The sequence below is a fragment of the Colletotrichum phormii genome, assembly GCF_030913505.1.
Source record: "Colletotrichum phormii strain CBS 102054 chromosome Unknown BDP81scaffold_12, whole genome shotgun sequence".
Lineage (NCBI taxonomy): Eukaryota > Fungi > Ascomycota > Sordariomycetes > Glomerellales > Glomerellaceae > Colletotrichum > Colletotrichum phormii.
Window position 1 is genome coordinate 855,519 of NW_026851454.1, and position 27,735 is coordinate 883,253.

Consider the following 27,735-nt stretch of genomic DNA (forward strand, 5'->3'; position numbering starts at 1 on the left):
AAACAAGTGACATTCTGTTTATAAACTTTGTTCAGTTACCTATCTCTGCGACCGAGAGATCTTTATTCGAATGGGACAGGCTTTCTGGTCCCGTGGCCCTGCGCTGTCTGCCCGGTTCACCGCAGTGGACTTCCCCTCCCTTCAGCCCCAATACGCTTCCGGGGATGACTTTGTGTCTTTGCTCCAAGCGCAGGTTGAGCTGACCACCCTCTTCGGTAACGCTCATGACATCCTGTTTGCTTCTAAGCAGAGGACTGCTGAACTCATAGTGCGTGGTGACTATACCAAGTACATTGACGATGCAAGTCGCGCCATCGTTGCGTGGGATCTGGTATGGACCCGGTTGACAGCCCCCTCTCACCTCAAGTGCTGCTTGAGAATGATGGAGAAGTACCTCCGTCTCTACGTGAATGCCTTTGCTTTTCAAGCTGTTCTGTACAGGGCATCGTTATCTGGCACAGATGTATCGAGGGTCTCGTGTTTCCCGCATTCAGCCATGGCGAGCCCGGATGCACGAATGGTTTACGAGGCAGTTGATGCTGCGGAGGCACTGCTCAAGATTGCAATCGAGGACATTGACCCTGAGAGACACTTGCGGTTCATGCCAGCTCGGTTTTGCTTGTAAGTACAGAATCACCAGCTATCTCTCTAGCTCTGGAGTCTAATCTTAGGCTCGTGATCAGGTATGAGATACATTCAGCCGTCTTCCTCTACAAGGCTCATGCAGCCGGAGCAATTTCGTTTGGGAAACACGCCCAGACTGCCAATCTCATGCGACGGTTTGTAGGCGTTTTAGAAACTGCAGCCACAAATACCGACCACATTGCGTCCAAGTATGCAAAGCTGCTCAATGGTTTGTGGTTTCATAAGAGAGGATCGAGAGGTGATGCCACCAGAAATCGGGTTTCTGAGGAAAGGGCACAAGCCGATGAAGTTGGCAATCTCGCCATGGATCAAGTCAATGATGATGAACATGATGACGACACAAGCCATCTCCCCTCCTTCGATGAGATTGGTCTCCAACCTTTGGACTAGATTAAATTTGTCGAAGGACTGTTCTCAATGCCTGCCGCCTTCCCTTGGGACCAATCGATATACTAGAAGTATTTCTAGTCGGGTCCTATTTCGGGAAATCGACTATCATTGCCACAGTAGCCGGCCACTTTCCGCGAATTACAATGAACGACGAATCACAAAGGTGTCCCGAGGCAATGAACATGTTGCATAATAGTTTATCAGTTGCCTTTGTTGACTGAGTCGTGTGATGCATCACTATTCCGACGCAGCATTTGACCCCTGCGTGGAGCTCCTCTTCCCCGCGCTCAGTGGGAGGAGCTCCACGTCCACTTCCTCCACTGCTCGTAAACCACGAGCGATGCGGACGGAGCTACTGCAAGTGATCTACAATCTCTGGGGCAGCTCCTATTGAATTCGTCTTGGTTGTCATGACCCGTGAGCCGGGATTGTCAATGCCGCCACAAGCTCCACGTCTGGTTGAGCATCGAGAACATGGAGGGTGGTGTCTGTGGACGTTCCGCGGAGCATCGTTCCACGTCCTCCCAACTCCCTTGGAACGCATCTTGCTGTAAACATCTTTGTCAATGTTTGGTTATTGAAGCAGACAAAGGGAAGAGTAGCGGTCATATAATAGCCCAAAGTTCAACTGAGTTTAGTCGAACCATACTCCAACAAGAACAACATCCAGCAAACAGAAATAGAAAGACCCAAGAGCATCGGTGTCATTTTCTTCAGCACATTTCATATCCTGGATACCATCTTAACGTTGCCCAACATGGTCGCCGACATCAACCAACTCCCGCCTTACACCCCGCCCCCGCCAACACAAGAGGACCGTAAGTTGCGCCGACACCTTCAACCGACCAATGGATGTAAGAGCATGAGCTGACCTCTCCTACCACAGTCGACTACGTTGACCTTGTCAACATCGATCTTTCAAAATTTGATACCCCCGAGGGCCGCCAACAGCTTGCCAAAGACCTGTACGAGGCCGCTACTGGCTATGGCTTCCTTTACTTGACAAACCATGGCATCTCCAACGAGACCTACGAGCGCCAAATGCGCATCGCCAATGCGGCGATGACACTCAAGCCCGAAGAGAAGGCCCCTTATGAAGGTTAATAACACACCACCGCCGGCCCCCAAAGAACCATGCTAATCTTGGCTGTAGTAACCCCCGAAGAGGATGCTCGTGGACTTTATGCCGGATACAAGCCTGCGGGACCTCTCGGTCACAAGGGTGGCTTCCCCAAGGCCCTGGACCACTACAACATGCTTGTTCACGATCCGTAAGTGATGCCAGCATGTCGGGAAGCTAGATGGAGTACTGACCCATCACCAGCAAGGACCGCCCTCACCCCGAGATCATCCGTCCGTTCATGGACGAGACGTACGAAGTCATGAGCTACATCCGTACCAACATCTTGGTGAAGCTGCTCAAGCTTGTCTCCATGGTTCTTGAAGTTCCCGAGGAGAAAGTTCTCTCTACACACGCCCCTGGTGGATCCAAGACTGAATATCTGAGATATGTGAGTTGAACTTCTGAACGTGAGTCTTATGTCGCTAGTGCTGACAATTGATAGATGATGTGCGAGCCTCGATCAAAGGAAGGAGGAGAGCGAAAAGTACCGTGATTTTTTCCTTGCTGGACACACCGATTGGTAAGCCTTTCCCACGTCCAACCCAACTGAAGGAAGTCATCTCTAACTCTATGTCTAGGGGCACTTGGACATTCCTTTTCTCCCAGCCCGTCGCAGCACTGCAAGTTCTTTGCCACGAGACTGGCAGATACCGTCACGTCCGCCACGTTCCCCACGGAATCGTCGTCAACTTCGGCGAGGCCCTCGAGCGCCTCACCGGCGGCCTCTTCAAGGCAACAATCCACAGAGCCATCCGTAAGCAAACTCTCAAAACACAGATTTGCAAGCCCGCACCTAACACAAGAACAACAGAGCCGCCCATGGACCAGCGCCACCTCCGTCGCATCGGCGTAATCTACTTCTCCCGCCCCGCCGATGAGCGCGAGCTCGTCCCCATCGAGAACTCACCCCTCCTCCAGCGCATGGGCACCGACAAGCCCATCGACGAGCGAGTCTTCTGCATGGCCGAATACCTCGACGCGAGAAAGCACGGGTGGAAGCGCTACGACTTTGACATTGACCGCCCTCGTGAGGAAGGTGTTCACCAGGACCCCTTTGATGGCGAGTACACTGACCCCGAGGGCCACAAGTCGCTCGGAAAGTTTGATAATGTGCCGCGTCTTCAGTACAGCTTGCCTACTGTCAAGACTGGCACCGCTTGAAGGAGGATGTAGAGCGTTGATGTACTGGGACGGGCTACGCTCTGTCTTGCCTTTTGAGTTGTAATCGGGATGGCGCACATTGTTGCAATGAATTGAACTTCAACTTTTATCAAAACCTGGTTTCCTCACGACGACGTTTTGAATGGCGCTTCATAAGAGTAGACGGATCACGAGTCGTAACTTACTTGGACGTTGCATGCAAGGCTTCCGCACTCAACCTAGTTGCTAAAGTACCTTACCGAGCCTGTTGGCGGTAAGGGTATGATAGCAGCAGGTCTCACGATGCTGGAGGCGATGAAGATCACTCTTCATATGATGATCAATGGGCTTCTATGAGCGAGTACTGCCGCTGTCTAGGTTCCCCATGGAACGATACATCTGCCTCAGTCGGGTCAGAGGGCACATGAAGTCACCTGCCTCAGTACTGATACCTTGTTCGATGCCGAGGCTTAATCATGACGAAGAAAGGCGGCTTGGATCCAATGTGCTTTCACTGTTCGAGGTTTTCGAACGTCAGGTGCATGGAAATGGTAACTTCATTCACTGAGTGGTGCTGCATACGCCTCTTTCGCCTTGGACAGACTCTCCTCCATGACCGTAGCCACCCACTTCCCAACCGGCCAAGTTGTCCGCTTATTGAAGTTGGCAACGATCCATTCGAGAAACCGCACCTCGCTCCGTGCAAGGTCAACGGGCCTATCATCCAGCATAGCCAGTGCAGCCGCCGCATTTTCGACGTCGTCGTCTCCGGCATTCCCGACACACGCCATGATGGCATCCAGAACAAAACGGCTGGGCTTGGAGCGACCGTTGGTATTGTTTCCCATTCCCATTCCCAGTCCCATTGCCATTCCGCCAGGACCATTCATGTCGTTGGCGCTACTGCGTTGAGCCGCAGGCATTGTGAGACGCACGAGGCGCCAGCCGGCGAGGCAGATCTTGAAGCCGAGGAGGGTTATGAAAGGGTTTTCGAGGGAAGGCGGTGCGGTGGACTTTATCGGGTTCAGCAGATCGAGGGCCATTTCGAGATCGTTGAGCTGTGAGGGGAATCGTTGTCAGTAACTGCGCAGCAGATAGAATGGGAAGGGTGTCTCTTACTATTCTGAAAACATCCCGGTCTTCATATATGTCTCGTTTGTCTTTGGAACGTGGTGTTGCGAGGTGGCCGGCAGCTACTTGAAGTCAGATCCTGATCTCCATCCTGAAGACCTTGGTAAATGTAATGACACTCACTGGCAATTGCTAGAGGAAGATTTGACTCGACAACACCGCTCACTAACAGCGAGTCCGGGTGTGATAGAGTGATGGAGGTGTAGTACCAGAGTATCCAGAACGTGTGCCACAGCGGAGTCTGGTCCGAACCGTCTGGAAGGACATCCATGCGTCCGAAGTCGAAGAAGCTAAACACTGGCTTTTGATTACGTGGTACCAACTCAGCAATCCCTTTGAGTGCCTGCGAAATTTGCGCGTGCTGCTTGTCTGTCAGGATGGAGAGGGCTCGGCGCTGTGCCTTGGGCCGTTCAAGTAGACAACTAGCGTGCGTGAGCTCGCGGGCCATCATCTGAAGCTGGGTGACGAGGATGACGGCGGCAAATGGCGAAGCCCAGAGAAGCCTGAGTTTCTTGGGCTGCCGTTTCCCGCCGCTCTCCTTGTCGTCGCCGCGTCCTGAATGCAGGAGCGTCTGGGAGGCTTCGTAGAAGAAGCCTTGCGACGGGGGTGTCTCGTGGGAATATGCATTGTCGTCGGGCTCGTCGAAAGATTTGAATCTTTGCCGGCGGCGTTCGTACCAATCTCTATCGGAGCGAGCAAGCCAGATATCCTCGCAGCATGGAAGGTCGTACTTGATCTCGAGCGAGGAGAGCATTGGTCTGAGGTTACAGAGGATGGCGAGCTGTGAATCGAGGAGGTAGAGCATGTAAACACATCGCTTCTTTGATTCCTTTTTGATAAAATCCTTCCATTGCTCACTCAGGGCATCGGCGCTAACTGGCTCGTTGATGTCGTCTTCGTCGCCTTCTTTGCCGTACCCGCTGTCCTCGCCAGAGTTCGTAGACAGGGACTCTAGCGAACTGTCTTGGAACATTTGGAGAAGTCGTATCGCGTCTATGAGGTCCCGATGAATGCGCTGGGCTTTCAGGAAACTTGTGTCGTTGCCGCCGTAGATGCCGAGGAATTCGAGGAGGAGAAAGGTCTGAAGAACCCATATCTCTTGGTACCGTGATCGATTCTGCTCAACCTACTAACCCTGTCAGCGCAAGTGACATAGTCAAGTGAGTTCTAGCATACTGACATATTGTTGGAGTGCAGAGAGTGTAGACTCGAACACGGCTTTCCGAGCAGCCTCGTCGAACGAGGACTCGCAGTAGAGGCTCCCCACAGCCGTAATGACGTTCAACAGAGGCACTTGTGTCGAAACAATGTGGAATGAGCCCTCGTGTAGAATTGGGAAGTTTCTGTGGAATCCATCAAAGAAAGCCTCAACGCATCGAATCTCACTCGATATTCTGTCCGTCCAGTGTTAGTGTCAGGCTAGACTTAAACTGCTCAGAGTCATGAACTCACGCTGAGGATGGAGGCTCATAAGTCTGGTTATGCTGCTGCATTGGCTCTGGTACTTCATTCTGAGCTGGTGGAGGATGTGTCAACAAGACGTCCATCCAGGCTGTTGTGCTGGGTGAATCGACGTGTGATGTATTAATGGCGGGAGGAGGTGGTGCCGTCTTTGGTGGTGAAGCTTGGGAAGAGACATGGCAATTCTCTACATGTCGTTTCCTAAGATCACTGCCGTTGTTGTCAGAAAAGATTGATTCACAATGGCGACGAAGCTGAATAGCATAGCGATGATCAAGCCGTACCTTCGCGCGAAACGAGCACTGCATTGATTGCATGGAAAACATGGAGCATTTCTGCCTCTATGATCTTATCCGACGTCAGCTTCCCATGTGGAATCCAGGACACAATCGGAACATCTCACGTGTATTTACATGGCGCTTGAGGTTCTCCTAGGTGACGTAGCTGTCGTGTTAGTGACGATTAACAACAGGGCAAGATGCCGCAGCTAGAGGATTTGCGTACCTGGCGAGTAAACCCCTTCTTGCATGTGGCGCACTTGAAAGGACGAGGAAGACTTTCATCCATTTTGAAAGACAGCAACATAAGATTGTGCTTGTTTGTTGAAGAATGCGAACGCGCACATTGCCATGGGTTCTCGCGAAAGTCTGGGGGAGGAGGACGGCACCGAGGGGCTTCACGGAAGTGGACGAGGACTCCTCGGAGGTACGTACCGAGTGGACGGATAAGCAGATAAGATACAGATTTCCCAATTGGGTCAAGCTTGTCCACCCACGTGACTGATAAGGTACCTCACAGAAGTGGATAATTTGATTAGCTAAGTTAAACTCGCTTCTATCCGCCCCCGGAAGCCAATCAGATCGCCTCAATTGGCGATTCGGGCATCGATGAGCGGCCCCGCTATTTCTCGGAAGCGGAGAACTCCCCGCATCAACAGCTCCGGGCTCCCTTTCCTACGCGTCTCTATCTTCCTCTGCTCCTCGGATATCGCCTTGATTGCTGGGATTGACTGTCTAAAGTTTGTCATGTCTGATTCATTTTGTCCACCTTCAGATCGGCTTTCCTCCGGGAACGTCCAACACGTACGGCTCGCCATCAATCTTCTTCCAGATGTCATCGCTCTTGATGCGCCAGTACCACGCGTGGATAGCGGGGCGCTTTTCCGTCCACTCCTTGGCAAACACCTGCAGGTTGGATGATTAGCATTCGAAAACGAAATTCTCCGAGATCGGAATGTAGCTTGCGATTTCCCGGGAGCTCTCCTGTGAGAGTAGGGGCCACTTACAAACTGGTATCCTCTCGCAATGGCCGCAATCATGAATAGATCGGCTATCGTGAGCTCGTCGCCAACGAGGAACTTCTTGCCCGTCAACGCCTTCTCCACCACACTGACCATGCCCTCGCTGTTCTTCTCGGCCGCGGCGAGGATCTCTGGTGATGAAGCCGCCTTGCCGATGACTGGGTTAATCCACGCCATAATGGGAGGCAGAAGCTCGCTGTTGGCAAATGAGGCCCACTTCAGGATCGTGGCCTCCTCCACGAGAGTGGAGCCGAGCAACTTGGTCTTGGGGTCTTGCTTTGCGACTGGCACACACTGTCAGCTAACGAAGAAAGCAGCAGATCAGAATTGTGTGCTCACTGTAGATAGAGACGGGAATGCACTCGAATAATATGAAGCCGTTGGGGCGCTCGAGGGCAGGCACCTTGCCCGGGGGGAACTTTGAGAGGTAATCTTCGCCAACACCGCCCTTGCTAGCATCGACCTTGATGGGCCATGCCTCGACGAATTCGATATCGAGCCTAACAGTGACGCTTTTGTTAACAATTGCGCCTGACGAGTCTGGCAGATACATCGCAAATAACGTGCTTGTTGTACTCGGCGATGTAGAGGCACTGAGTGGCGCGAGGCGCCTTGGGATACCAGTAGAGCTTTCCAAAAGACATGGTGTGAGATTGAGCTTCTGTAATGTTTGTCGCAATGGGACCGATGTGAGGGTAGAGCTAGGAATGACGATGACGGCCTCGAAGAAGCAAAATCTAGCTCGGCGTCCGGTTAATAAACCCAACAACTTGCAACGCGGCAAGTTGACCGAGTCCATCTCCATTGTTTATCAGGCAAGCTGCAACTCATACCACATTTCTCAACTCCACGATCTCAGCGTCACCCACGGCCATCTCGACGTGGAGCTCAAAACAAGAACCCCTTCTCCACGTGGAGCACACCTTGGGGTAGCATGGTAGGTCGTCGCACCCACAAAAAAGCCGTCTGCGAGATCTGCAGGGACCGGGACCCCAACCGGCCTGTTACTTCGGAGGCGTCGTCCGGTGCTTCGGGCCTCGGCCGCCGCTATCGGCAAATAGGTCGAGTGTTTATCAATGAGAACTGTCTGCAATAGACTTGGAGAGTCGCGCGAGATCTCTGAGAGAGCATTCTGATTTCACGAAGAATTGGTCCACATCACATCATCTACATCAATCGATCTAGACCTTCACGATGGCGCAAAGACAAGTTGGGTGGGTTGGGCTTGGCTCCATGGGCATCGGTATGTCCTCCAACCTGCAAAAGTTTCTCTCTTCGTCCGGAGCACCAAATTTAGTTTACACCAACCGGACGTTATCGCGCGGCGATTCTCTCAAGGAGCTAGGTGCCGTTCCGGTAGAGACTGTTTCGGAGGTGGCCAAGAGGTCAGAGATCATCTTCTCTTGTGTAAGTGAAAATCTCTGCCCCGTGAACATATCGCGAAACTCGATGGTCTGACGTTCCCGCAAAGGTGAGCAACGATGCCGTGCTTCAAGATACTACGAACGAGATCATCAAGTCTGGTGATATCAAGAACAAGATCTATGTCGACTGCTCAACCGTACACCCCGATACTTCTGCCGCTGTTTCGAAACAGATCACCGAGGCCGGTGGCCAATTTGTTGCTGGTAAGCTCGATTTCAAATCGCTAAACCGATTTCCACTGTCTGACGGCTGAATAGCCCCCGTTTTCGGAGCCTCAGCAATGGCCGCCACCGGCAAGCTCATCTTCGTCACGGCCGGCCCCGAGTCCGCGACCTCAGCCATTTCTCTATACCTCAACGGCGTCATGGGACGCTCCGTCATTCCGATGGGCACAGACGTAACCAAGTCAAGCTTGCTCAAGATTGCCGGAAACATCGTAGTCGTCTCCTTCATGGAAGTCCTCTCCGAAGCCCACGTCTTTGCCGAGAATACCGGCCTCGGTTCACCAGTGTTGGAGAACATGATCTCTGACATGTTTGGCCCTGTTTTCGAGAGCTATAGCAAGCGCATCACTAGTGGTTCGTACGCTCCGCCGCCTGATGGAAAGGCTGGTTTCAATGTGGCGCTCGCGATGAAGGATCTGAGGCATGCACTCACGTGTGCCAAGGACGCGGGAACAAAGTTGGAAACTAGCGAGGCTGCATTGAGGCACATGGAGAAGGCTAGAGAGTTTGAGGCCGTAAGACCGTTGGATAGTAACTCGATGTACGGTGCAGTGCGTTTGGAGGCTGGACTCGACTTTTACTCCGATGCTTGCAAGGAACGAGACGCCAAGAAGTAGATTCAAAGATGCATCCCAATGATACCAAAACCATTCAAATCGTAAAACCATGGCTCCAAGTCTGTTCCTTTTCACTTCAACTCGAAAGCCAATCTCAGCGGCATCCCTCTCGCCTTGGTTGAAGGTTCTTTTCTGAGCTCCTTTGTCTGAGTTGTCCCGTCGATGGCTCGTACAGTTAACATCACTAAGTAATGCCGGAAACATCTGGCAAGCTCTGAAGGCAAATAGTGTCTCTTCTCCCGATGCAAAAGATGCGATATTGCTCCAGAAACAAAAGGAATGCGTCGAGGGGGAATCGAACCCCCGGCTCCCCGACGCTGCTTGATGGCAACGGAGAATTTTACCACTAAACCATCGACGCTGTCGAAGCTGGTGATGCTTCAAGTGGATTGGGATGCTGGCGCTGGTTGCTGGTTTATGGAGCAACGGGGGTGGTGGTGGATCAAAGTGGAGGGTGTTGGTGAGGCCCGAGAATGGAGTCAATTAGCCTCACTTTTCAGATGTTGAAAGAAGCTCAAGTAGGAAGTAAAACAAAGGTTGAACAAGTAGTTGCCTTCTTATTCAAGTTGCAAGCTCTAGACCATGAAGAGGCTGGGGTGCATGCTCCCCATGCAGTAAACCTCCATCGCCCCCTACTCCCTCCCACCTTGACCGGGACTGAGCAAAGTCTAATCTCTTGTATCCATGCTTTCTCGCATGAAGGTATTGTGACATTGTGTAAATCTTCTCGTCCAATGGTTCATGAAGGCCCAGTGTCTGAAGCAAGGGACTGTCGAGGGGTCGAAGCCCTTGGTCATCCATCGGCCTGGCGAAGTAGATGATACCCCGTCTCTTCGCTCTCTCCTGGTCTGATGGCGGTTTGACAACTCTATGTACAGTAGCCCGAAAGAGTCCACCTGTGAGCAGTTCCAATGCTTCGCCGACATTGACGATGAGGGTCCCGGGAACGTGGCGCACCCACTTCCAATTACCAGATGGAAGTTGGATCTGTAACGATGACACCGGTTGAGAGAAGCGAATTGTGAAGGAACCCAGATCGGTATGTCCTCCCAGCCATAGGTCTCGATATTGTGTCCCACTTTCTGTAGGGCGCGGATTATACAGCAGGTATCGTAGGTACTCCGAGCATGGTTGTGTACCCGAGGCGTGTGTGGAAAGAAGATGCTCTTCTGGGATCTCGAGTATTATTGCTACAAGTGCCAGAAGCTTGGGCATCAAATGTTGACGAAAATGACTTTTGAGCTTCTCGACTTGAGCAAGTTGCGAGTGCAAAAGCCTGGGGTGTTCATCGTTGCGGGAATCCTTAGTCGCCAGGAAATTGTAATGATCCACGGTCTTGTGAAACCCCTCCTTATGCTTTTGACTTCCCGAAGGCTTGAAGCCAATGTTTAGTCCCTTTTTCTCTTGCTCGAGTGTCGTTTCGAAGGGCCACTTCTCCTCTGGTGGGAGAGTAAGGAGGGCATGTGCTAGATCGACTTGGGAGGAGTAGAGGGCGTCGGGAATGCCGTGGTTGGTAATAGTTAGGAATCCATGACGAGTGACTCCTTTCAAGAGATTCGCAGCTAGTTGCTGGCGGGTGCTATCGTCATTGAAGTTCGAAAAATCGAGGCTGACAAGATCAACGTAGTCGAGGTCTTCTTTGGTCGGGGAGCACTGGGTGAAGTTTGGAATTTGACGGTTTGACTCTGCTGTCATGTCTCGAGGTGAAGTATAGGTAGTTGGACATAGATGGTGTAGATTATTGAACTAATTATCACAATGCACCATCTGGAATTGAGAGTCCCAAAGAGGCAGCAACGCTTTTCTTCAACTGACTCGGCGCTCTTGTCTGGCTAACATAGTGACTGTCTTTCGACAGCTCAACTCAAAGTCTTGGCTCCAACTCCTCATCCCAAAACATCTTCTTCCAAAGTCTCTATCTCAGAGTGGTGCTGATGCACTTCGGACTTCGGACGTGGACTGGTGTGGTGTTTATGACAGCTGAGGACAATGCTCCACACTAACACCGCCTAACGAGACCTCCCAACAAGAGCCGAGTTGACTCGAGACAAATCGCCTCACTCGTATTAGCATTACCCCCAACATCATGACACCCGATGCAGCAGGGGCCGCGGCGAGATCTCCGGCCGTCGTATGCCGTACCCCGCAAATGCTGTGGATTGCAGGAGAGGTGGAGGCGAGCGGAATAATCAGGGAGTTTGAAGACATTCAGACTTCAAAGATACGGGCGTCGCTTGACACGCTTGACAACTATGAGGAGCTCCACCATTTAGCTTCGTCTGATCCTTGCACGCTCCAACGCTTATCCCCCTCCTTATCTCCCAGCTTGATTACTTGACATGGTAATTAGTCTCTCTAGTCTCTCTGTAACCATCCCCCTTGTGTGTACGAAGGTGGAGCAGGTCCTGTCAACTTGTTCGGGCGTACTTTCACGACTCGCTTGGGTTGTCCGGTGATGCCTATCTCTGGCGCGCGTTGCAACACCACGTACCTTACGTCCGGGGGACAATGAAGGCGCGCGCACGCCTCTCGACGTCAACCAGCAACTCCCAAATCCGGTTGTGAATAGCCGAGACGTGCACTCATGAGGAGCACGAGGAGATAGAGAGTGTGCACTGGGTATAATACGCAATCACGCCACTACACCTCGTCCGCCTCTGCTTGTTCCGACCGCAGCAGCCCCTACTCATCTGCTCCGCCTCTTGTCGATTCCCCGTTGCCCTCTGACACCAGTCTGTTTGTCAGCTCCACCTCGACGAAGCTGAACAAATTTCCAGTGACCAATCACGGTTGGTTGTACGTTTACGTGCCGTTCAGCCTGAGCTTCCTTCGTGCGAATAGCCTCGGAGACCGACGAACTACACCATGGCGGGCGACACCGTGGCTACCAGCGTCCGCGAGGAGCAAGTTACCAATGCCAGTTGGTTGGACAAGTGGCGCTGGTACGAGCGCAATACTTCCAAGGAAGAGAAAGTATTGTTGCGCAAGCTTGTAGGTTTCTCTGGTTTGGATCCCGGAACGACTACGCAGTTTCTAACATGTGCTAGGATTTCATGATCTTGACCTTTGGCTGCCTCACATTCTTCACAAAGGTGAGTTAAACCTTGACTTCGATGGGGAGCTGTAACGTTGGCTGACCTTAATTGGATAGTTCCTCGACCTCCAAGCCTTCCAGAATGCCTACGTTAGTGGAATGAAGGAGGATGTTGGTATGCAAGGCAATGACTTGCAATACACCACTGGTGTCTTCCAAGCTGGTTAGTTACTGCGCTGCCATGATTCCGTCCAACATCATCCTCACTCGTGTTCGGTAAGTACAATAGTCCAAATTCGCTAAAGTGAGGTCATTAGCCATCGTACAGCTCAGGTTTGAATGCACTCCTTGTCTCTTTCCTCTGGGGATCGTGCAACCGCATAAGAATTGCCCGAAGGTTGCACCGCGAGATCACATGCTTCCGGGCAGAGAGAGCATGGGAGTCTCAATGTGGTACTTGCATGGCCTCTCTCCGGAAGCTGATGCATGCATTCAAGTAGCATCCCGCCTCACGTCGCACAGAGTTGTCCCGGCGGAACGCGATCACGCTCTGGCCAGGCGAACCTAGCTTTACTCAACGGTCACTGATAATTATCGACACGGTTGACAATAGGATGATTGGTTATGGTTTCTCAATGGGCTGAGCTAGGATCTGGGCACGGGAACCGGCATGAACGAGGCTGGGAGTTGAGGACTCGAGATCATGGACATCGTCAAATACCAAGCATTGTGGCGTCTCGGTTGTAACGGCGGAAAAATTCCGCTGGATAGAACTCGGCTGTACTATTGGGAAATGTTTTGATATGGCCGAGACTGATTGTAAACATACCTTACGTAGGATATAGTTCAATTGTCAATAAAGGTCAAGAGGCAGGTGCGGGTACCCGCGTATTTGCAAGTTTTGTAGTAAGTAGTGTACTATAATGCATGAGCCTATAACTAATGTTGAACTCATAATTCATCATATATTGCTAGTTAATCTCTAGTCACTCAAATCCACATTCGGCACGAAAGAAACGTGGCCAAAATTCTTATTCTCGTTTGTGTCCTCGAACCCATCCAGGAAATATCCCCGTGGAATTAGTTTGTGGAAGTTTTTACTAAGCTTGGGTACTCATTTCTCTGAACCTCAAAATGTTTACGACAATGCTTTACAAGGAATATAAGATTAGCAGGTCCTAACTCTTATCGCCCCTCCCGACGACGTTGTGTGAGGTGATTTTACTGCATGTTCTACTTACCATGGTTGTTTGACACGGAGATAGTCATGCTGACAGCAATCTGCATCAAGACAATGGGCAGTATTACTTGGTGCAGCAATGATCTAACTAGTAGGTACACGACGTAGCCACAATTCAAGAGGTAGCCACGTGCAGGCCTGCCACCAAAGACAAGACGGCAGTTCGTAAATGCGACTAAAAACCAAGTGAATCCGACAAGACCACCAAGACCCTTAGCGCAATCCGCATCCGCATCAGCGTGAGCATGAGCAGGGTCGGGAGCGTTTTGCGTTGACGCATGTGACTCATGTGAAACTCGCCCTCCCGCCGCCATCCTCCAAGAATCCCATCAATGATCATCCATCCCACTCGGCCGCATCCCTGGACCATGTCGGCGGTCCTCCGCTACGCCTCCGTTGGGCCTGCGAGTTTGTCCGTGTTAGCGAGTGCGAAGAGCGGCATTCGTCATCTCGCATAAGGCAGTCACCCCAAGCCCGTCAATTGTCCCGGCTCATCGGTGACAAGGCTGTCCCTCCTCTTCGCTTGACAAGCTTTAGCTTCCGTTCCATGTGGCTTACACCAAAGTATCTGTAGTAGGTATTGTTCTTAGTGACCGAGTCTGAATCTACGGTGTGTCTGACTGCCTATTGCAGGTACGAGTACCTATCCCAATGTCAAGGACGAAAGACGCTCCGCTCGTGAACCCCAGGCTAACCCATTCTCGTATGTTAGTCTACACCCTGGGGCTCTTCATCGACCGCCATCGCCAAACACGCGTGCCCATCTCGTCTGTTGTTCCGATCTAATCATCTAGCGCCGCTGCGCTTTCGCTTCTTTTTTCCACTCTAAATTCAAGTGATCCACGTAGCCTGGACTCGGGCCTGAAGCTTTCAATTCCTCCTTCCCCACCAAACCATAACATTTTGACAAGGGTCCAAGTGAGTGATTCACTCACCTCCCTTGATCTTGGGTGCGTTCAACCTGGGCTTGCCAACGGCTGTATGGGAAGGAGTCAAAGGGCGCTAACGAACGACCCTTTTCAGCTTCCCTTTTCTTTGACGATATATTAAAGCAAGGGACCAGCCTCTTCTTTCCTTCCTTCAACCCTTCAACCTTGTCCGAATCAGACAGTTCCACGACAGCATCAACCTCATCGTCACTATCGACCGTTACGCCTCATCATCAAACTCACACCGTATTCTCACTCATATTCACACTCGTCCTTCTATTCGACCTCACATCGCACTTGTATTTACGGAGCGCCATTGAATAAGTACATCACCGCTCGAAATATCCATGCTCACAATGGACACCGCTACCGAATACCAGACCGCCGAGCGGTTCCACGGCATATTCAAGCCGACCGAGTCTCCCCAGTGGACCAAGCCGTACAACCATCTTCCTGTGAGTTCTTCTTCATCACACCCGAGTGTGACGTCGCACCAAAGCAAATATTAATGACTTTAAATTTTCAGCTCCTCGTCAAGGATGGCTTCAACCTCTCAACCCTCTTCGCCATCGGCGCCTTGATGCAGTGCTTCCTCTTCCTCATCTTGCCCGCCAAGTACGCCATCATTCCAGCCTTGGCCATGGGCCTCAGCTCCATCGTCTCGACCATCCTCGATACTCGCTCCGAGAAGTCCAACCCCTTCATGGAGGGCGTCGTTCACGGTCGCACCAGCGCCCAATTCCCCGATACCTCCACCGGCGCCATCCCAGCTGTCGCTGCCTCCCAGTCCCTTGTCGTCTTCCACCTCGGCGTCCGCTTCAACCACCCCATGGGCCTCCTCTGCCCCGGCGGTCGCGAAATCGGTCAACATTTCAGAGATATGAACAAGGACCTCGCTCAGCGCGCCTCCGAGTACGGCATCTACCACGTCTCCAACTGGCTCGGCGCCGATGGCCCGCGCAACAACTCTCTGCTCAACATATACTACTTCCGCGACGTCGAGGGCCTCAACAAGTTCGCCCACGACCCCATTCACCGCAAGGGCTGGGACTGGTACAACGCCATCAAGCAGCAGTACAGCCACATTGGCATCTACCACGAGAGCTTCGTCACCAACGCCGGCCAGTACGAGACCATCTACGGCAACATGAAGCCTCTTCTTCTTGGTGCCGCCAGCGTTGAGTGCCAGAGCGAGGAGTCCAAGGATAAGGTCTGGGTCAACACGCTCGTCGACGCCAACGTCGGTCCCCTTCGCGGCATGATGCGCCGCATGGGCAAGAGAGATGCCCCTCTCGCACACTATGCCTAGTCTCTAGGTCTTGTGTCTTCTGTCTTCTTCTTTGTCTTCTCCCCCAAGGCGGGTATTGGAACTGGTGTTCCGACGCCTGCTTGTCTGACTCAAGGGTAGCATTGGGTGGTGTTTGGCGTTTGGCTACGGCCTAGGTTACGTTCATCGATTATTGAAGTAGAGGCTGGTAAGCCTCATCATCGGAGTGGTTGTGTCAGAGACTGGTGTGTCTCTTTGTGACCATGAATGATCACATTTCTTTCCTGCACATACTTGCAACACGCCACGCGGCATAGTCCCCGAATCAGAATAAGTTCAAAGTACTCAGTCCATCACTAGACGCGCTTTCGTGCCTCGCAAGTAGTGCTCCTTCTTCCCCTTCCAAACAAGCGTTGATGAGTGTTCCTTCTGCGACCAGCTTGAAGTAACCTACGCGACAGAACGCTAGACGTCCTTTCTTGGGAGCATCTCGCAATATCAAACCTTCTATGCACGGCTCTGGGTCTGTGCCATCAGGCTTGTAGGCGGGGTGAGTCCCTATCGGAAGCAAGATGCTCCCTGCTGACAGCCGATAGTTGGGTTTGCCAATCCCCTCCCAATTCCACTCGTCCGGACAGACGATGAAGGTGCGAATTCTAGGATCGGAACATTTCATACCGATGCCCTTGACATGGCCGTCGCTCGAGAGAGCCTCTCCTTCCCAGGATGCGGTGCTCTCCAGGAGATGACCTTCGAGCTGTAGACGAGCACTCTTGAGCTGCCCGGTCGTGACCCCGTCATAGCCTTCAACGCAGTGCTTGACGTTCCTCACAAGAGCCTCCTCATCAAAGACTTTCCGTCCCGCATATCTTCCAGTCAACGTCGCCTTCTTAACCGACCCGCCATCAATCGAAGCCCAGCTCCACGTAGGGGCGCGCCACGTTGTTTGCCGCGAGTACCACGCTCTCTCACCCGTTGCCGAACAAGCCCACAACAGGTCCTCGACCAGCCGGCTCTCCCATAGTCCTGCGACATAACAATCGTCCACCGCCTCCTCCATGGCTTTCGCCAAAGCCTGTACCGCAATGAGCTTGTCCTCGCCTTTCGTCAAGTGCTGCGCCGTGTACGTCGTCACGACTTCCTCCCAGGGAAGGTACGCCTCTTCGAGCATGAACGGATCCTTCTCCTCTTTTGCCATACTCTTCAGACGCCAGAGTACTTGAGAAAACGCACGTGGATCACGGTTGGTGTAGGCCTTACCAAAGGATCCTATGCGATCATTAGAGTACGCAAATTGTCCTATCCGGTAGTCCATGCCGCACTGCCAAAATAGCTGATGTCTGGAAAAGTGAACAACCCGCGGGGAGAAGAGTCGCTCCTGCAGCACCCAACCGCGTGTATTCAATGGTGCTTCCTCAACACCGCGTTGCCAGATTTTACTATTCAGAAGGAAGTAATCTCCGGGACCTACCACATACGGTCTCACTCCGATGGTCTCTTCTTCTGAGGGGTCGCCGTGGATGGGTTGCGTGAAGGATATCCGAAGATGCCTTGAATGTATTGGATCGGGATCAAAGTAGAGCCCTTCATCTCCGCCGGAGGCAGCTGTGGCGGCAATGTTTATGACGCCATTGCGATAGACTTCGGCCATGGTGATGGACTCTTTTCGCCAGTCGTCGACCGAGTCTTGGATTATACCTACATGTCACTGTCAGTCATATTGGTTCAACCATCGACCAGACTCACAAAGCACTACTTACACAACGAATCAATCCAGAGATAGCGCAGTCCAAGTCTCTTGAGAATAGAAATAGTATCGCGGAAGGTCTTGGGTAGCGTTCCTACTTGTATGCCGGCTCGAAAAGATTCTATGTTGGCCCGTTGCAACGTGAGAATCTGGGATTTGCCCCAGCAATGACTGAGAGTGGCGTACTTCTCATGGGCGGGAACAGACGTTGACAGTCGCACCTCGTCATTGTCGGAACTCTCAAGATCGAGAAGTCTCGTTGGAACGAAGCCGCTCGTATCTTTTCCGCAATAATCTTTGTGGTTCGAAAGGCAATCGTCAAGCCATATTCTTGTCATGATCAGGGCTCTATCTTCCGGGGCTATATCGTCCTCAACCAGACGTAGAGACCCCACGTGCTCATCGCCTGCTTCATGTTATTGACTACTCGGCACTCCGGCGTCTAACATAGAGTCTCACCTTGGTTTTTCAACATGTAAAAACTAGCACCGGTTCGACAGACTCTAATGAGGGCATGGACCGTTAGTGGCTGTCATGTCCGCGTGTAGTTCAAGAGTACATGCAGGCTTCCTACATGGATGGCGAGAAATCAAGGTAGCCACTCGGCATGGTTGTCGGCGCGTGAGCCTGCACATATAACGGCGCCGTATCGGGTTGACTGTCAGGAATCAGACGCTCTGCCACAAGCTCCTCATGTATCGAGATACACAGGTGACAGCCCGCAGCGACGGCATCCTCAAATGAGGCCCACGTCGCGTGGTGAATGAGAACGCGGCTCGACGATGGCCCGTCAGCCTGTTCGGGATGTCGCTCGGCTTCTTTACTCCGTGAATTTGCAAGGTCGTTGCAGCTTTTGCACAGCATTGCGATGGCGCATGTGTTGCGAATGCGACTTGCTATGGCTGGAGGGGTCGATACTTGAGAAGGAATGGCGGGGCACTTCGAACAGGGTATAACCAACTAGAGCGTATTTGGCTAGATCCGGTGTGATCTCTCTCCGAGATGGTAACGGAGACGCGTTGTAACTTGTTGGTGAAGGTTGGTCCATGACTTCGCGTGACACCACAGATTCAAGGCCCTAATCACTTGGTTTTTGACAACACACCCGGCCGCCTAGACTTCATCGCAATTTTGACTAGTACTCATCATTCATTACCTTATGTATCAACTGGCGAACAACTCTTGCAGGCTACGACCGACTCCTCTGTGCGATGACAGAAAGAGGTATCAAGCTTCCCGCAGTGATGACTAGAAGAAGATCCCTAACCCCTCCGAGAAACCTCAACCAACTTCTTGCTTGTGTATCAAGAACAATGATCAAATGTTGTGCTGCGCGCAATGCCTCCCAAGCAGAGTGTTCCAACAAAAACACCAAGAAGTATAGACAAGAAATACCCCAGGTTCATAGACATCACCGCCAGCATCCTGTAAACATTAGCACTGCTGGAACTGTCCCTTGCATTTGCGAGAATTGGGTGGCACTCACAAGAGGTACCCTAGAAGGGCGATGACGACCTCATAGGCAGCGAGCGCGACTCTCAAAAGAATTGACTTTGGTGTAGGAGGAGAAGACTTTTCTTCATGCCCAAGTTCCTCGTCGCTTCTTGAGTGGCTCTTTCGGGACTCGCGTCCCCAGACCGTCGCTTCCAACATGGGTTTAAAGGCGATCATCGTACGCAGAATTATGGTGAAAACGATGAGGGCGAGACAAGTACCAGCGTACTGTCCTGACGTCCGCGGTGTCCACGCTTCAGAAAACAACGCTGTTGCCATCTTGGTGTGAAAGACGACCGGCATGGGCTCGATGCCGTGAGAATGAGATTGGGTGTTGGGCATGTCCATCGCGAGGTCTGAATCGAGTCGGTGTTTCATGGTGTCGAGTTGTTCCTGCTTTCAATCTGAAGAAGAGCGTTGTTCCTAGAATTATAGGTGTTCAAGCGAGCAGATTGCAACCTCGTGTTATTCCGAGTTGGAAATGAGGATGCAAGTTAAGCGTAGCATCTTGTTATCTCCGATGCGATCGTAAGAGGGAAGCTCTGCAGGCTACTTTCGACAGGGTCGCAACAGAACGAAACAGCTGCCTAATTCTGCGCATGAAAATACAATCACAGATACTAACTCGTGCACACGGCAAACAATAAACAAGGTGATAAGCAGTCATGGTGCTGCATTGTGGTGGGGGGATGAGGCTGTTTGAGAAGGTTTCCAAGAGGAACCGCTTGGCTCCCGTGTTTAGTCCGACCATATTGGTGCACCATTGAGTACCCTGAGAATCACTGCGAGCACTAATGAGCAGGTTTTGTACGATTAGGTATTCATCTCATTCATTTGAATATTGTAACTATAAACAATCTGTGTTCCCTTTGGTTGGTGTCTCGGCTGTCTATCTCAACCATCCCTTCCTAGACAACAAGTAGCATCTTGCGACACAAGCAAGCTCACTCAAGAGTCAAGAGCAAAGCAGCGCTCGGAACTCGATGCCTCGTTGCCCCACCAGTTCGGCATGGTGACGATCTTTCCAGCACCAAAGAAGAGGAAAGTAAGAAGCATGTTGAAGTTGAAACCCGCGTCGAAAGCAGCAGCCAAGATGTAGTTCCATCTCGCCCACAGGTCGTACCGGTAGCGGTAGGCCCAGAACATGACCACAAAACCACCGATCAAGCTGCTCACGTATCCGGTGCTGATGTTACCGTAGAAGCTAGCCATGGCCGAGAAGAAGATGGTCGAATTCCACAACTGGAACTTGGCACGGGGGAAAGCGCGATGGAGTGCGTAGATGAGGAGCGGTGTGAAGGCGCCAACAAGGAAGCCGTACGGGAGGACCTTGTAGATGTGCTGCTGGAAGAGTCTTCGGGGACCGATGAGGACGTACTGCACGCCCATTGTGAGGTTGGACGTGAGAGACTGAGCTGTCCACTGATGCGCCGGGTCTTCCTTCGCTCCGGTGAGGTAGTCGAACTTGGTGTCTAGAACCCAGCGAACAACAGCATAGTTGATGGGCACACCGAGGAATGAGCCAAATACCTGAGAGAAGAATACGGCCTTGGGACTCAGATGCATGTAGTGTCCGACCTTCATGTCCTGGAGGTTGAGCTGCGCGCGGTACCATGCGTTTCCGGCGATGGCACCGTATGCCGAAGCACCAGTCGGGTTCTTGAATCCGCTGACGGAGTTCACCATCAATCCGTAAAGCAGCTCGTTGACGGTACCAATGGCCAACTGGAAGTTGCTAAGCGCGTACAGCCAGCCAAGCGGCACGACGAGGATTGCACCAGTTCCAATGGCGACGAAGTATGTCCACACGGGGATGAACATGTTTCCAGTGGCAGTGATGGTGATGAGAGCGATGGCCGAGGCAGCAAACAGCGCGGCAAACCATGACAAAGGCACTTCCTGGTAGCTTCGCTGCAGGATGCTGAGCTGGTCGTTGTACTGCGTGCTGATCTGCGATCCGTTCCTCATGCGATCCATCATCTTTGAGAGACTGCTCTTGATGGTCTTGTAGCCGAAAAGAGCAGCCCACGCAATAGCTGAGGTATAAGCAGCGTAGTCACTAAAAGAGAAATAGGTCAGAACATGAGAGAAGTGCCAGAGGATTTGGGGTTTCCCTTACAAGAACATGGTCCACAGGACCTGGGTGCTAACAAACGGGGGACCGTACTCGGCGTACGCCGTCTCGTTGAACGACACATCCGCAGTCAGCAGCTTCGTGATTGGGTATGACGTGCCGTTCTCGAGGAAGAGTCTGTTTGACATCAAATGCCCATGCCACTCGCCGAGGTGACCGTACTTGGCCGCCGGGATCAAGATCCAACAACTGCAGGCGAAGCCACAGAACATGACGACCTGAGTCCACCACGGAGTCAAGAAAAGAGAGCCGTTGGTCGAGATGTTGGACCAGTCCAGCGACAGGTTCAAGAAGCCCATTCCTCCGAATCCGGAGCCCACAAAGTTGGCAACTGCGTTGTTGGGTGCCACCCAGCAGAGGAAGGCCAGAGATCCGAGCATAGGGAAGATGTACTCGGGGAGGAACTGCCACAAGGTCATGCCGAGGAGAGCCCAGAAGAAGACTCTCGTCTGCTTGCGGGACGAAGCCGTCGAGGCCTCGCGCTGCTTCTTCTGCGTCTCAAACAGGGCGGTCTGGCAAAGCGCCGTGAACCACGGGAACTGAGGGTCGTAGATCAGGAACTGTCTAGCCAGTGCGGCAAACGAGTAGCCAGTCCACACAATACCCCACATGAAAAAAATCGCCGCTGCAGGGTGAATCTTGGAGTTGAAGTACAGCTCAGCCATTGCAACGGGGGTGTATCCCAAGTTGTAAGTTGCGCCCGATGCCGCGGAAATGGTAATCAGGACATGCTCCTTCACGTTGAACGGCCCCGGGTTGAGGTTGAAGCTGAACTTGGTGAACGGGACCTTGACTTCCCATGCCGGCAAGATCTTGGCAAGCCATTGGCCGCAGTAACTCGACGCAATCTGAACGAAGAAAATGGAGTACGGCGCATACGTCGTGCGGAAATGGCTCATCATTGACAGAAATGCGCCGGGAATAACGAAGATGATGGTGAGGAGAAAGTATCGGAACGTGAGGCAGGGCAAATCCGGATCATCGTGCAGCGAAACGATGCGGCGCACGTAGGCCGGGATGTCCTTCAGTCTCGGGTCATCCTCGTCAAATGCCTCTTCTTCGCCGTTGGCTTTCGTCGTGAACACAAAGGGCGGCTTTTCCATGTCGCCCTCGGTGTAGGGAGCAGCGGGCTCGCTGGACCTCTTCTCGGGCGTGCCATTGCTAGGAGAGTCGACGGAAATGGCGTCGCCATCATGAAGACCGCCAGTCTTTGGCTCACCGGCGGCCTGTTGCTGTTGGTTGGGGGATGGAGACATGGTGGAGGTCGTTCAGGGCGGCTGATCGCCAAGATGCTCGGAAGAGAAGGCCACACGGGAGCCAAGTCGGCCAAGCCTTAGGGGATCAGGGACCTTCTTCTTCCGAACGCAACCCTTCCGGCAGCTGGGCGTTCCAACTTATATCAAGAACCGTCCATGGCTCAAGTGTTTGCCCACGCGCCGTTTACTGGCTCTAGACAACTCCCGAATGCGGGAGGTCACTCGACCGTTACAGTTAGTTGGCGGAGCCACTGCGATGGTGTCATCGGCGTTTTTCATCTTTATATTGCTTGTGTCGCGCGATGGCACGAGGCTCTAGGTTCAAGAATGTAACCCAACGGGACTTTTCGAATTGCCCCGCAGGATCGCCGGCGCACTACATCGTATTGCGTGCGGCCAAAGTGCCATCCTCTGCGAGTCGGGTCAATCATATCATAGGGGCGACTTGGGCGAGAGCGTGTTCACAGATTGTGCCATAGTAAGCAGCAGAAGTTCCCCAGCTCCTCGTGGCAAACAAACAGAATCATATTGCAGAAAAGTCTCTTCACCAATCCCGTACATAACAGCAATTGCGCCAACGCCAAAAGTTCCTCGAGTCAGGATCAACCTCGATCTTCACAACCACTAGGCAGGTTAGCCGAGATGGATCCTGTGGAACACGGCCCTTTAAGCGGTGGGATGGGTGGACAAGGAGTACGTCAAGCTTAAAAATTCCTTCAATTGGGCAAAACGTTGCTTGGATCCGACTTGTTACATTGTGCTATTTGCCATTGTTAGATTTGAAATGCAAATGTCAGAGGCGGATGAACAATCACCGACTTCCAGTCTCTCCACCATGACTCGTTCCGTCACGAAGCAGCATTCTGTATCTGTAATCAAGAACAACCAGCTCAAGTCCCCCAAGCACTCAATTCCATGGCTGAAGCTTTCCTCCGTTCTGCAGAGTGTAGGCCCGGCCCTGAAGCCAGGAGCTCTCCGGGGCTTTCTGATCATACGCAACTGTGAAGCCCTGGTCCTTGATGCGTCCGAGGTCTCCGCCAACGACTGACAGACCTCGGACGAACGAGTTCTTTGCAACGGTCCAAATGCTTGTCTCGTCAATCTGCACCGTCAAACCCCCACGATTGTTGATGAGAGATGCATTTGCGGAGCCCTGCCACGTGCTGTTTGCCAAAATCTGGACTGTGACGGTACAGCCACCCCGGGTGACAATATCTCCGGAAATGCCATCCGAGCCCATCAGCGTCAGAGAGGAGTTGGAAGAGATTGGGCTCCCGCTCCAAAGCTGTGGCTCGACCTTCTCCAGGTCCCGGGATGCCGTGTTCGTATCCGCCAAAAGCAAAATTCCTGAAGGATTGTATATCCTTGCATTCATCAGGATGATCTCGGCGGAAAACGTTGCGAGGTAAAAGGCTGGGCCCTCGCGCACCGTAAGATTGAGGGATGTCGCCTCCAAGGTGCCGGTACCATGCTGTGCCGTGATAGACCAATCGAAGAACAAGAACCCGCCGATGGTTCCCGAAGTAATGGTAGAAGCGTTCAGATGTACATACTGAGGCCCCTCCATGATTATGGCGGGAGATGCATCGGCCCAACCGGTAAGATTGGATGACATGGTTCGCCCTAGAGAATATATCAATGGCGACCCCGGGTTGGTAGTGTGGGCGATGCCCCCACGACTATTGATATTGAGACCCGCGAGGGTAGGTGATCGGTAGCCACCCGAACAATGGCGGAGATTGGTAACATCGAGACTGGCACCCCGGATAGCAAAAAGACCAATGGCTCCTGGGCCGCTGCTGTACAATCGAGGTGCGTCCAGGGTGACCGTAGTCCCAACTCCAGTGGCGTACAGATTGATGGCGCCATTGTGGGTTTCGATCCGTCCAGAGAACCGTAGTGTTGATCTTTCGCCCTATTTTGAAGTCAGTCAACTTGTATGATCACGTAGGATTCAAGGGCGCTGTCAGTCTTACGACGAGAATTGCACTGTTATATCCCGTTCCGAGGGATCGGGGCAAGTCCTCAGGCGCTCCGGTCTTCAGCACGTCAGCCTGCAGCAAGTCTACGATAACTCCCGTCATGTAGAGCACGCTGGTTTGCTGCAGACTAGTCACATATGACTTGCCAGTCTCTGAAGTCTGGGGCTGGTCGAAAATTCTCTGGGCGACGACTGTGCCCGAGATTCAGTAGTCAACTCCATTGCGGTCTCTTGTGATCACTTGTGGCCTCTCGTAATGCGAAATAAGGCATCAATCAGTACTCACTAGGTTTTTCCTCGGTCGTTGCCGGGACGTAGTTTGGCCGGACCATATTGTCGTCAACCCAATTTGAGGCAAGGACCCCAGGATCAAGACACGGATCTTGGTCCTCAGGAATCGGATTTTGTGACCTGCATGTTAAAGCCAGTATGCCGATGGCGAGGGCGAGAGGAGCTCGGACACCCATGATGTGTTATGCGTCATGTGCTTCAAGTAACATAAAGGTAACGAATCCTTGCTGAGAGTCGCTTCTGCATTGCAAGACTGAAAGGCTTTCCCGAGAGGGTTCAGATGATGGCAAATGCGCCTGGAGGTTGGGATACCTGTCAGTTTTTAATCTGAGACCGCGTTAGTTGAGTATAACGGGAGATGAGCATCGAGCTATCAGCTGAACAGACGCGGGGAGGTAGCCAATTTGTGATACCCTCCACAGGGAATCGCACTACCAACAATAAGACACATTGTGCATCACATTTTAAGTTGAGTACGCCTGATATCTATCAGACTTTGCCTCTACAGCTGCTCTAATTCTCATTCACTGTGATAGATCCGCTTGACAAGATCAAGTCAGATCTGTGTACATGTAGACAAACATTGGGAGATACACTGCAAGAAACAGATATTTGTTACCTGTCGTCATCTCTCATCCGTAATATCCGTCTATTTCTTACCGTTTTCTTGTCTCAAAGGACTTAAGAACAGAACGAGCCATGTTGAGACATCGAATCTACATGTGGTTTCAAGCAATTGACGAAGTTTGGAGTTGATTTAACACGTCAATATCTAACTCTAGCCGAGGGGTTCAAGACATCCGGCAAGTCACCCTTCCTCTGAGTTACCTGTCATCTGTACTTGTCTCACATGTGCGACTCGTCTAGAGTGTCACTCCAGAACCTCGCCGTTGGCACCTTCACTCCCATCACGAGGACCCATGTACAAGATGTCGTGAAAGATTTGCATCCAACTTCCTTCTTCTCTTCTCCACCAGTACTGCACCTTGACTAAAAGGTCCTCTTTCTTATCTGCTTCATGATCTGGCGATTCGTCCCAAAGGTCGACCCTCATTCCCACCCACTCCTCTCTCCTGGCCTTCTGCTCGACCTCCACCGCCGAAGAGAAGCCTGCAGGAGCTGTCTGCTCATCGGTGCCAAACTTGAATTCGGAATCCTTGAGTGGTCGTATCGTGTAAAATCCCTTCTTTGTCGGCTTTCTTCCTGGCTCCGATGCCTCGGCCTGCTCTTTTGGTGCGTACTCGTGCAAGTAGCGCACAATTGTCTCCCGGTCTTGTGCAGCGAATGGAGGATTCGGGCGACATATCTGATAGCAGAAGGGAGAAAAGAATGCACCTTTCGCGTCGATGTCAGTGGTGTGCCTGTACGAAGCGTAAATTATCTTCAGATGAGTGGTGAGATCCACGGCGTCCGTTTGTGAAGCCATCAGAACAAGAAATGAAGTGTCGTCGATGTCGGGACGGGGTTTTATTGAACAATGTGTTTTGACGATGGGAGGATACTCCATCGTTTTTCATCCGACATTGGTGTGACTTCTCAAGCAGTCTAGGTCAGCATTTAGCGCCCAGCAAGATGGGTCAACTTGCAGCACATCGTATGTGTCCTTTCGAGCCTTTCTGGCGGTTCTCATTGGGTGAGAGATGACCGCCAAAAAGGGAACGCCTCAAAAGAATATTCATTCCATCTACTTTGCTCTAGTCTCAAACGAAATGCGCCACAAGCGGTCAAATGGAAGTTCCAAGGTCTTTCTAATGCCAAACGATAGCCTCACAATCTTGAGTTGGGTTTCTTATTATGGGCTAAATCTCTAATTCGAGACCCTGCAAGTTATCGCAATGCAGCTGGACATGAAGCTTGTAAGGAGGTGGGAAAGCATTTGTTAAGGTTATCTTGAAAGCCTTGCCCTTGAGTAAATCAGAAACAGTGAGTGGCGACATAGCCCCTTCGGTTAACTTGGTAATCTCTTCCGAGTCATTACTATCCGACAGGATTGCGAGCACACCAATAGCCGCAGACACTGCTTGACGTGTCGTGAGAGCAGTTCGCCGTAACACGGCATCGGTATTACACAGACCGGTTAGAAACACTGCACCTGACTCTGTGCAATGACAGATGACTGGCTAGAATTTCTGACAAACGTACGGGTCTCACGATAGCTCTATTCCCAGAGGACTCGTTCAGTATGGCCTTTGGCATCGGTGTAGACCGCGCACGCTCCTACTAATGGTCGAGTCTTGACAAGAATCAGGAAATCAGTCATGCAATTAATCTACTAAAAGCCAGAGAATCTCTGGCATACTTGCAGCAATACAGTTGCAGCAGCAGTTCCGGCCTATTTAAAGCGTAGTTACGGAAGCAACGATGAAGAATACTGATACTACCGGCGCCGAGTAGGAGCCGAGCGCCGGGCGGATTGCTCCGCACCCCTTGCTGGTTCAAGTCTGGACCACAGACGGAGATGGACATTTGTGTCCACATCCCTGCTCGGTCTCCTCGGAGGCCGACACGAAGCTCCCACCGCCGGTATGCCACTCAGCCTAGGCAATGGTGACCGAGGAGCCCGAGACGAGATTCCACGACGCTCGCTCCGACAACTTGACATAGATTGGCTGTATCCGAGCCCGAAGAGCAACTGCGGTAAGCAGACATGGTGGTCCTGCTTGAGTCCAATTCTGACCGAAAGGTGCATGTGTCTAGTGCGACTTATATCGGTTACGCAAAGTAAGTGGAAGCGCTGCACTGTGAGCATAATGAGACGCAGAATTGTTCTAGGGGCACAAATCTCAACATCAGTGTCTCTACGTCTGTGGCCAATAGGTCATTAACAAGCGTTCTGATAGGTTCGATGTGACAAAAGCGTACCTTGCTTCAACTGTCGTCAGTCTTCGCAGGATTGCACGTTCACA

General features: G+C 52.0%; 13 protein-coding genes and 1 non-coding gene across 14 annotated transcripts; 5 read left to right on the top strand and 9 right to left on the bottom strand.

Moving 5' to 3' along the window:
- Positions 1-37: 37 nt before the first annotated feature.
- Positions 38-1,035, top strand: BDP81DRAFT_490573 (uncharacterized protein; the record flags this gene model as incomplete). The annotated part of the gene is made up of 2 exons (XM_060595288.1): positions 38-621; positions 684-1,035. Coding segments are annotated over 2 exons (936 nt in total), but the record flags the coding sequence as incomplete, so codon positions are not given.
- A 757-nt stretch (positions 1,036-1,792) lies between these two features.
- Positions 1,793-3,319, top strand: BDP81DRAFT_450539 (gibberellin 2-oxidase; the record flags this gene model as incomplete). Its single annotated transcript, XM_060592536.1, has 7 exons — positions 1,793-1,853; positions 1,922-2,134; positions 2,189-2,306; positions 2,360-2,546; positions 2,629-2,678; positions 2,737-2,912; positions 2,970-3,319. The coding sequence occupies 7 exons, from the start codon at positions 1,793-1,795 to the stop codon at positions 3,317-3,319; spliced, it is 1,155 nt and encodes a 384-aa protein (XP_060444289.1).
- Positions 3,320-3,752: 433 nt separating this feature from the next.
- BDP81DRAFT_490587 (fungal-specific transcription factor domain-containing protein) lies at positions 3,753-6,457 on the bottom strand (the record flags this gene model as incomplete). The annotated part of the gene is made up of 8 exons (XM_060595289.1): positions 3,753-4,356; positions 4,418-4,491; positions 4,553-5,555; positions 5,610-5,823; positions 5,882-6,100; positions 6,175-6,238; positions 6,294-6,321; positions 6,395-6,457. 8 exons carry the CDS (start codon positions 6,455-6,457, stop codon positions 3,856-3,858), a joined length of 2,166 nt encoding a protein of 721 aa, XP_060444290.1. The 3' UTR covers positions 3,753-3,855.
- A 482-nt stretch (positions 6,458-6,939) lies between these two features.
- On the bottom strand, positions 6,940-7,834 carry BDP81DRAFT_461890 (elongation factor 1-gamma; the record flags this gene model as incomplete). Its single annotated transcript, XM_060593834.1, has 4 exons — positions 6,940-7,074; positions 7,176-7,474; positions 7,530-7,690; positions 7,758-7,834. The coding sequence occupies 4 exons, from the start codon at positions 7,832-7,834 to the stop codon at positions 6,940-6,942; spliced, it is 672 nt and encodes a 223-aa protein (XP_060444291.1).
- A 550-nt stretch (positions 7,835-8,384) lies between these two features.
- BDP81DRAFT_450542 (6-phosphogluconate dehydrogenase) lies at positions 8,385-9,456 on the top strand (the record flags this gene model as incomplete). The annotated part of the gene is made up of 3 exons (XM_060592537.1): positions 8,385-8,597; positions 8,662-8,818; positions 8,873-9,456. 3 exons carry the CDS (start codon positions 8,385-8,387, stop codon positions 9,454-9,456), a joined length of 954 nt encoding a protein of 317 aa, XP_060444292.1.
- Positions 9,457-9,736: 280 nt separating this feature from the next.
- Positions 9,737-9,817, bottom strand: BDP81DRAFT_t199. Its single transcript has one exon. It is a non-coding gene; the product is annotated as a tRNA-Gly (tRNA).
- Positions 9,818-10,017: 200 nt separating this feature from the next.
- On the bottom strand, positions 10,018-11,151 carry BDP81DRAFT_322326 (uncharacterized protein; the record flags this gene model as incomplete). Its single annotated transcript, XM_060584688.1, has 1 exon — positions 10,018-11,151. One exon carries the CDS (start codon positions 11,149-11,151, stop codon positions 10,018-10,020), a length of 1,134 nt encoding a protein of 377 aa, XP_060444293.1.
- A 1,170-nt stretch (positions 11,152-12,321) lies between these two features.
- On the top strand, positions 12,322-12,718 carry BDP81DRAFT_395250 (uncharacterized protein; the record flags this gene model as incomplete). Its single annotated transcript, XM_060588048.1, has 3 exons — positions 12,322-12,447; positions 12,504-12,548; positions 12,608-12,718. The coding sequence occupies 3 exons, from the start codon at positions 12,322-12,324 to the stop codon at positions 12,716-12,718; spliced, it is 282 nt and encodes a 93-aa protein (XP_060444294.1).
- A 2,449-nt stretch (positions 12,719-15,167) lies between these two features.
- Positions 15,168-15,968, top strand: BDP81DRAFT_322049 (uncharacterized protein; the record flags this gene model as incomplete). The annotated part of the gene is made up of 1 exon (XM_060584670.1): positions 15,168-15,968. The coding sequence occupies one exon, from the start codon at positions 15,168-15,170 to the stop codon at positions 15,966-15,968; it is 801 nt and encodes a 266-aa protein (XP_060444295.1).
- Positions 15,969-16,827: 859 nt separating this feature from the next.
- On the bottom strand, positions 16,828-18,582 carry BDP81DRAFT_350899 (heterokaryon incompatibility protein-domain-containing protein; the record flags this gene model as incomplete). Its single annotated transcript, XM_060586207.1, has 6 exons — positions 18,248-18,582; positions 18,133-18,176; positions 17,687-18,079; positions 17,413-17,624; positions 17,216-17,340; positions 16,828-17,125 (listed from the first exon to the last, which is right to left on the bottom strand). Coding segments are annotated over exons 1-6 (1,362 nt in total), but the record flags the coding sequence as incomplete, so codon positions are not given.
- Positions 18,583-18,622: 40 nt separating this feature from the next.
- Positions 18,623-19,761, bottom strand: BDP81DRAFT_430116 (low affinity copper transporter). Its single transcript, XM_060590577.1, has 2 exons — positions 19,160-19,761; positions 18,623-19,098 (listed from the first exon to the last, which is right to left on the bottom strand). The coding sequence occupies exons 1-2, from the start codon at positions 19,543-19,545 to the stop codon at positions 18,978-18,980; spliced, it is 507 nt and encodes a 168-aa protein (XP_060444297.1). The 5' UTR covers positions 19,546-19,761; the 3' UTR covers positions 18,623-18,977.
- Positions 19,762-19,974: 213 nt separating this feature from the next.
- BDP81DRAFT_376417 (OPT oligopeptide transporter protein-domain-containing protein) lies at positions 19,975-22,557 on the bottom strand (the record flags this gene model as incomplete). Its single annotated transcript, XM_060586740.1, has 2 exons — positions 19,975-21,226; positions 21,287-22,557. The coding sequence occupies 2 exons, from the start codon at positions 22,555-22,557 to the stop codon at positions 20,116-20,118; spliced, it is 2,382 nt and encodes a 793-aa protein (XP_060444298.1). The 3' UTR covers positions 19,975-20,115.
- A 477-nt stretch (positions 22,558-23,034) lies between these two features.
- On the bottom strand, positions 23,035-25,042 carry BDP81DRAFT_376420 (uncharacterized protein). Its single transcript, XM_060586741.1, has 3 exons — positions 24,825-25,042; positions 24,534-24,730; positions 23,035-24,472 (listed from the first exon to the last, which is right to left on the bottom strand). Exons 1-3 carry the CDS (start codon positions 25,003-25,005, stop codon positions 23,465-23,467), a joined length of 1,386 nt encoding a protein of 461 aa, XP_060444299.1. The 5' UTR covers positions 25,006-25,042; the 3' UTR covers positions 23,035-23,464.
- Positions 25,043-25,555: 513 nt separating this feature from the next.
- BDP81DRAFT_430122 (uncharacterized protein) lies at positions 25,556-26,289 on the bottom strand. Its single transcript, XM_060590578.1, has one exon. It carries the CDS (start codon positions 26,253-26,255, stop codon positions 25,701-25,703), a length of 555 nt encoding a protein of 184 aa, XP_060444300.1. The 5' UTR covers positions 26,256-26,289; the 3' UTR covers positions 25,556-25,700.
- Between the last annotated feature and the right edge of the window lie 1,446 nt (positions 26,290-27,735).

Excerpts from the sequence above, each read along its gene's own strand:
- BDP81DRAFT_430116 (XM_060590577.1), bottom strand. The coding sequence starts at position 19,545 with ATGAAACACCGACTCGATTCAGACCTCGCGATGGACATGCCCAACACC. Across the intron at positions 19,099-19,159 it reads GCCCTTCTAGGGTACCTCTT|GATGCTGGCGGTGATGTCTA; the intron begins GTGAGTGCCACC and ends TAATGTTTACAG.
- BDP81DRAFT_376420 (XM_060586741.1), bottom strand. The coding sequence starts at position 25,005 with ATGGGTGTCCGAGCTCCTCTCGCCCTCGCCATCGGCATACTGGCTTTA. Across the intron at positions 24,731-24,824 it reads AACGACCGAGGAAAAACCTA|TCGTCGCCCAGAGAATTTTC; the intron begins GTGAGTACTGAT and ends TCTCGGGCACAG. Across the intron at positions 24,473-24,533 it reads ATAACAGTGCAATTCTCGTC|GGCGAAAGATCAACACTACG; the intron begins GTAAGACTGACA and ends ACTTCAAAATAG.
- BDP81DRAFT_430122 (XM_060590578.1), bottom strand. The coding sequence starts at position 26,255 with ATGGCTTCACAAACGGACGCCGTGGATCTCACCACTCATCTGAAGATA.